This window comes from Alligator sinensis, unplaced genomic scaffold, assembly GCF_000455745.1.
Source record: "Alligator sinensis unplaced genomic scaffold, ASM45574v1 scaffold86_1, whole genome shotgun sequence".
NCBI classification, from domain to species: Eukaryota; Metazoa; Chordata; order Crocodylia; family Alligatoridae; genus Alligator; species Alligator sinensis.
In genome coordinates, this window is record NW_005841971.1 from 2,951,226 (window position 1) to 2,958,066 (window position 6,841).

The window sequence follows — 6,841 nt, forward strand, 5'->3', positions numbered from 1 at the left end:
AAAGCATTGAACTGACCAAAAAGTGAAGAAATTTCAGGAAACTTGCATAAGGAGTAAAAATCAAACAAACCCTCAAGTACAAAGTTGTTGAACCTATTTATAAAATCTCAAAAACCTTGCATTCATACTGCAAGATGCAAGGATTTTTGTAGATGATGATTTTATTAGACATGGTTGGGATAGACCAGGGGTGGCCAGAGTTGCTCACCCTGGGAGCCACATCTGATCCTTCACTGAAGTTCAAGGGCCTGGTGGAGGGGGAGGGCTCTGAACAGTCCAGAGTGGAGGTGGATTTCTTTCCCTGTGGGAAGCATGCCCCAGAGTAAGCAGCATGGATGCAACCCCCACCCTGGCAGCCCAGCACCTGAGCTGGCAGTCCTGGAGGCAGAAAAGGGAGGAGGGTAAGCTCAGGGCATGCTCCCTGTGGGGAAAGCTGGAGCAGTGGAAGGTATTGGGCTGCACTGTCCCCCAGCACCGACTCGGGGAGAAATGGGCAGGGCTTCGGCCAGTTTCCAGAGAGCTGAAAATACTGTGCCGGCAAGCAGCTCGTGAACTGCAGTTTGGCCACCATGGGGATAGACTTAAACACATTTTTGAATGCAGGACACTATTTCTCAGGTCTTTTTGTATTCATGCTGCTAGTAACAGATTAGAAATTTAGTGGCATCAACGGATCACAACTTCCTACAAGAAATACCTTGGTTCATGTTTGACCTGGCCTGGGCCTTAAGAGTTATATGAAAAGGCATATTTTATTCCCATTTACTGTTTGATTTTTTTTCCTTTGTGGCTCAGTAGTGACCATAAAGAGAATTCCACCCTAATTAACTTCTCCAAGTCCAGGTCTTGACAGGAAGCTTGGGGTCTGTTGTAAGAAGTTAAATAGGCTAAAATAGATTTCTTAGGCTAGGGACAGAAATTGCACATAAACCGGTTTAAGTGATCAGAAACTGGTTTAAACCTGTAACAGAATAGAAGTTCAGTACACACAAACCAGATTCAAAGTGGTTGAAACTGGTTTAAGATAAACCTGGCTGAAATGTAGAATCAGACTTAACTGATTTGGGTCAAACCAGTTTATGAAACTTCTGCCCTAGACCTCTTCCTGGTTCAAGTTAAATTTGAGTCCCCCAGCATCCCAGCATTTTGCAGCCCTGGGCTGGGCTATGCTCTGCTGTCTGCTCCAGAGAGCAGGGCTAGCCTTGCCCCTCTGCTCCCTAGCTGCAGCAGTGATGGCTGGCTTACTGGCCTCACTGGCTGGCTCATTCCCCCTTCCCCCACCCCCCAGACAAACCCGAGCTGGGGTCTGGGGCCAGGGAGGGAGGGTGGGGGGAGGTTAAACTACCCTACCCCTGAGTATGGAGCTGCTTCTGCTATGCTTACTTAATGCTGGTTGTGACTGTAGACTACAAATCTCAGAGGTACCTGGAAGAGGAAGTGATGAGCACCCCTGCAGAGTCCTGCTGCTGTGAGTGTGGACGGCAAATCCCAGAGACTTTGGGGGCAGCAGGAAGAAAAAGCGAACACCCAAACCCTTCTGGCTACGTTCCAGAGAGCTGTGCTGTAGTGCCCCCGCTTCTGGCTTGAGCCACTGCAGGCATGTGGCTGCATTTTCATGACTCAAAAGTGAATGTCTGTTCATTTGCTTACTGGTTCAATCTTTACAGTTTAGACTAACCTACAAAGACTGAATCGATTCAGCCTCCGGCTTTGGAACTGTCTGTACTTAGCTTTAGAGATCAGAGAAATCAAATTGGAGGCACTGAGAGAAGATTAGAGATCAAGATAATTCCGTCTCATTTTTTTTTTCTTGTGGGACCAAATATAAAACAGGGACTCACTTAGTTGGTAAGTGGGAATATGATTAGTCTTTAATTTAGGCTTTAATTTATTTTGGTTTTAGACAGATAAGTTTAACCCTGAAACATTTAAATGAAATATACTCCAGGAGACTGGGTTTTCAACACTTTTTAACACTTGGTTACATTGGTAACTGTCCAAATATTACATTTTGTATTCATAATGTACCTTGTTCTGTTCAGTTAGCCGGTGTCAGATCTTTCTTCTTAAAGTGTATTAAGTGTTTTGAAGCTAGATAACTACTTATGAGAAAATTTAAAAGATTTCACTTATTAACTGGTCTATTCCTGGTGGAAATGCAAATGTTCTGTTAGACTTCACAGGTCTTGGTACTTCAAAGGAACAAGCTAACATTTACTTTAGAACGTAACCCAGGTTGTGGACAAACCTAGCTTCTCAAATTTCTTAAAATGGAAAAGAGTTTGCTGTTGAGGAGGACAGGCATCCTTTTCCAACATAACTGTCCACTCCTGTACCAGTATGTGGAGTTTGACTGCTATAATGTTAACCATGTTTTTGTTCAAATTTCAAGTTACATCAATTAAACTTCAATTTATGCTGATACAGAAGCAGAGGCACCAGCCAGGTATATTGGAACAGCATCTACTGGTATAACTGTTGTGTCTTTCCACATTCCCAGAGATTGAATGTGAAAACAAAATTATATTTGCTGCAAGATACTGTACTAATTAATCAAAACTAAATAATTGCTTCTATGGAGTGAATAACTTTGAGTTCCTTCCTTGCTTTAGTGAGATGGCAGTCAGTTATTCTACAAATAATGCCTCGGTCAAGGCATGTTTTCCATTATTATGTAGCCTTTTTTAATTTTAGGTTTAGTCTCTGCTTTCTTCATTTTTCAACATCATTTCTAGAAATGCAAATATTATCAAAGGGTAACCTTCAGGTATATGGATGATTTGTCTCTTCACATTATTCAGTAAGTGTAACTGTACATGTGCACTGTATCATATACTAAAATTGACATTCAGAATTAAATTGAAAAAACTTAATTTGAGAAACTTTTCATTTTCTAGTGTGAATTTAGTATTTTCAGTGATTTTTAAGATAAACCTTGTTTTCAATCATCAAAAGACATATTTTCTGATACGGGGGGGGGGGAACCTTACTTGGCTTACAGGCATTTTCAATAAACAGCTGTCTCACACGGTAACAATTCCTAGATCCTTTAACTGCTGCTTAATGTAGATTTGCTTCTAACTCTTGACTGTGAAGGTATTTTCTTGTTGTTTTAGTAACCTTGCCATAACTCCTAAGATTCTCTGCTTCCTATAGACAGAGCATTACGTTCTAGGGGACAGATCTAATATAAAGCAATTCGTGATTTATATTATGTTGCAAATGATTTGATGTCAAAATACTTAATTTTCAAGCAGCTTAAAACTTTTTTATCGGGGGGGGGGGGGGGTTTTTTTTTTTTTTTGTTTTCTCACCCAAATTTTTTTTTGGGGGGGGGGGGGGGTTATTATTTTATTTGTGCTATGCTAACACAGCCCAAGCTCAGATATAATTATAGTAAGATTTCTTTAGAGTTGAGCACAGCCTGTTGTGAGACCTCTGCTGGCCAGTGAAATTCAGTGCTGTTTCCATAGCGCACAAGCATTCTTTAACTTGGAATGTAATATTCTTTATTAGGTGACAGATTTAATAGATTTCATTGACATTAGGGCTGGAAGGGACCTCATGAGGTCATCAGGTCCAGCCCAGGGCAGGAAGTCAGCTGAGGTCACATCACCCCAGCAAGATAAGCGTCCAAAATTTGATATTTTTGAAAAGCAAATAAATCTAGAGATGGTATTGGTTTCAGAGCATTTATTTAGACAAAGCGGTTAAGTTGATGTCACTAAAATATTTAAGATCACTTTTAAAGCATGCATACATTAAGTACATCACTCAGGTAAACTCGACTTGAAATATCTCTGTGCATCAGATCTGCATTAATATTTAGATGGTATAGTGATTTACTAACTGAATTTTGAAATAAATGTAACCAGCTTTATTTAACAATCTTTCTTTTTACTATGAAAAGTCTTGCTTTTGGGGGGCACACAATCGTAATTAGTTTTAGAAATCTATTAATGAATTTGCTTTTTTTTTAATTATTGCTTTTTAGTTTTGTGATTTTTATTTAAGCATGCTAAGCCTCTGTATTTTTTGTTTTTTAGATTTGACACAGTTGAAGGCATGTAAGTGGTCATTTAAATTTTTCCAAAGACTTGAGACAAAATTCTTTAAATACAAAGGCTATTAATGTTAAGTGTTTCAGATTTTTAAAGTATTCTTGTTCAGCTCTTGCCATTTGTTTTTTTACCTTAGTATTTTCTGTTCTAAAACTGCTCTAACATTAGATTAGAAAGTTTTATAAATATTTTGAGTGACAAATCTTGTAAAATACTTACTCCCAAAATATTTGAGAGGTTTCATGTTGAACAAAGAATAGTAGAAGTTTTTAGGGTTTGAAGATATGAAAATTACGCAATTCACCCAGATTGGATCTGCGGACTTTTGTTAGTTCCAGACAACTTGTATTACTGCTTCTCAAAAATGTGTGGACTCTTCATTACTTATCTCCACATCTTACAGATGCTTATTAAATTGAAAAACTTGTTGCCTTAGTCTGTTTTGACTATGACTATGGTTTTATCTTACGAATGGCTTGCAGAGGTTCCACTTTGTGCGTGCAGCAGAGAATAACATGAGGTGTTTTTTTTTTTCTGTTGACCTTGAAGGGTTGTTATAGTGTATATATGTGTAATTTTAGACCAGACCTGTATTTAACATTTCTTTTTACGTTGCTTTCTTGGACTCTTCTTATTCTTTAAATCCTTGACTTCTCTACATGTTGTGTACATGTGTCTCAGTATTGGAATTAAGACTTAACAGAGGATAATCATTATAAGATTGTTGTAAAACAAATCTAGTAAATATTGGCCTCTTGATCTACTGAATTTGCTAAGAAATACTGACCAAACTATCTTGAAATTACTTATGAGCCACGCCTCTCTTATACATTCAGGGTATTTAGGGAGCCAGTTCTGTTCCCATTCGGATGAGTCAGTGTTACTTCAGGGCCAATAAGCCCTAGGACTTGTATAGTTATGGAAGAACAGACACTTGAAAAATTTTCAGTTTCAAAATTGTGTTACAATCTTAAGGGAATTGGCAAAATATTCTTTTTTTTATAATTTGGTTTGCTTACATTCATACTTCTAGACATACAAAGGTCTTGCACACTCTACCAGGAATTGTATTATTTATATTTTTATAAAATATAAGCTTATATAGTAGCGTACTGTGACTTTTTTATTTTGAAACACTACTGTAACTTACATACATTTTTGCTTATAACAGCCTTTGTAAAGTAAAAGTAAATTCTAGATTTACAGTAGGATCAGTTCATATTTAAAAAATTTGGGTTGGTTTTTTGGGGTTGGATTTTTTTTTTTGTTTTTTAAGCCCTTGATTTGCTGCTTCAAATATTGCAAAATTCAATTCAGATTCAACTAATAATATCTTATGCCACTTCTAAAGCATATTCTAAAAGTACAAGAATTTCTTTTCAAATGATCCTGGGCTCATAGCATATATTTACTTTTCACTTTACTATCCGTAAGGCTATGATTTTTGTCACAGTCACAAAACTGAATTTGAATAAACTCTATAAAACGTTACAGGTTTAATAATGCATCTAATTTGGATTTTTTTCATACTAAAAAAAAGAATTTTCTGTTATGTGATGTCAGACCACTGGTTTTCCCTTGCTAAGGATACTGTTTTTCTGTTGTAAGCATTCAGCAAGTATGCTCCTCTATCAGTGTAGTAGTATATATTATTTTTGCAGGCATTTCCTCATTAGTACGGAGGGGAGTTTTTAGAATAGTGCTATCCAGCTGATGGCCACCTTGCAATGAGTTAAATTGTGGCCCCTGGGTTCCCACTGGGCTCTCTCTTCCCACATTGCTCAGCTCCAGGCTCCCCTTCCCTTTGACTTGCCTTTCCTGACTATGCCTGAAGAGGTGGGCTGGTGCAGCACAGCATAGCCTACAATGCCAGGGGAGCCTACAGCTCAGGGTGTCTGAGCAGAGCGACACAGCAGGAGAAGCCAAGGTAAGTCAGAGCATGTGATGCAGCAGGGAGGCACAGGTAGTAGTAGTGGTGGGGATGGCACAGTGCAGTAAGGATGTGGGGAGCACCAGCTGGGGAGCACCCTGTGCAGTGCGGGGAGCAGCAGCACGTTTGGGGGGAGTGCAGGGAGCAGTGGGGAGCAGGGTGCAGCAGCAGGGGGGTTCAGGGTATAGCAGGGAGCCCTGGGGCCCATGGCTTCCACTCACAGACCCTGTTGATGTGGCCTGAGTGGTGTGCAGCCCCTGGCCACTTGGAAGTTGGACAGCCCAGGTTTAGAACATAAGTCTTGCCTGATAAACTACATGAAATCATAGATTTAAATAGTGAACAAGGTACCCACTGCACGGATATCCATGGTATTTCTCTTGCTTCTGGGCTGGGCTGGGCTTTGCTGGTTGCTACATGGGCCTGGGAAGAACCTTTTTTCTTTCCTGTTGTTATACATGTCAGGGCTTTTGGTTTTGTTGTTGGTTTATTTGTGTGAGGGGTTTTGGGTTTTTTGTTCACTTGCTTTTTCTGCCTTCCTCAAAAGCATTGTGTGTTGTGTACAGACAAGGCTGGGGATTGTCTGGAGTGTTCTTTCTGGGACTAAAACCTGGAAGTTCCTGGCTAGAGTGTGGGGGTTAGATTGGGGTCAAACCAATCACTATATTTGGAGTTGAGGAGGTATTTTACCCCGTAATTAGATTTGTACAGAATTTGGGGGGGGGGGGGGGGGGGTCTGCCTTCCTTTGTAGTGGGGGATGTGGCCCACTTCCTTGGACCTCTCAAGTGTATTTTGACAGTCCTTACAACAGCTGTTGATTTCTTTCTGCCCCCCCCCCCCCCCCCCCCC

The 6,841-nt window shown here is 39.9% G+C and overlaps 1 protein-coding gene across 3 annotated transcripts in view; it reads left to right on the plus strand.

Annotated features, from left to right (window-relative positions):
- SEPT7 (septin 7) overlaps nucleotides 1-6,841 on the plus strand; it is a 96,256-nt gene that overhangs the window by 80,789 nt on the left and 8,626 nt on the right. For 2 of the 3 annotated variants that reach the window (XM_025200557.1, XM_025200556.1), the window contains exon 12: nucleotides 4,047-4,067. The exons of the other annotated variant lie outside the window; for it this stretch is intronic. In XM_025200557.1, coding sequence (XP_025056342.1) covers nucleotides 4,047-4,067 — 21 coding nt within the window. The remainder of the gene's footprint in view (nucleotides 1-4,046; nucleotides 4,068-6,841) is intronic. 3 annotated transcript variants of the gene reach the window in all.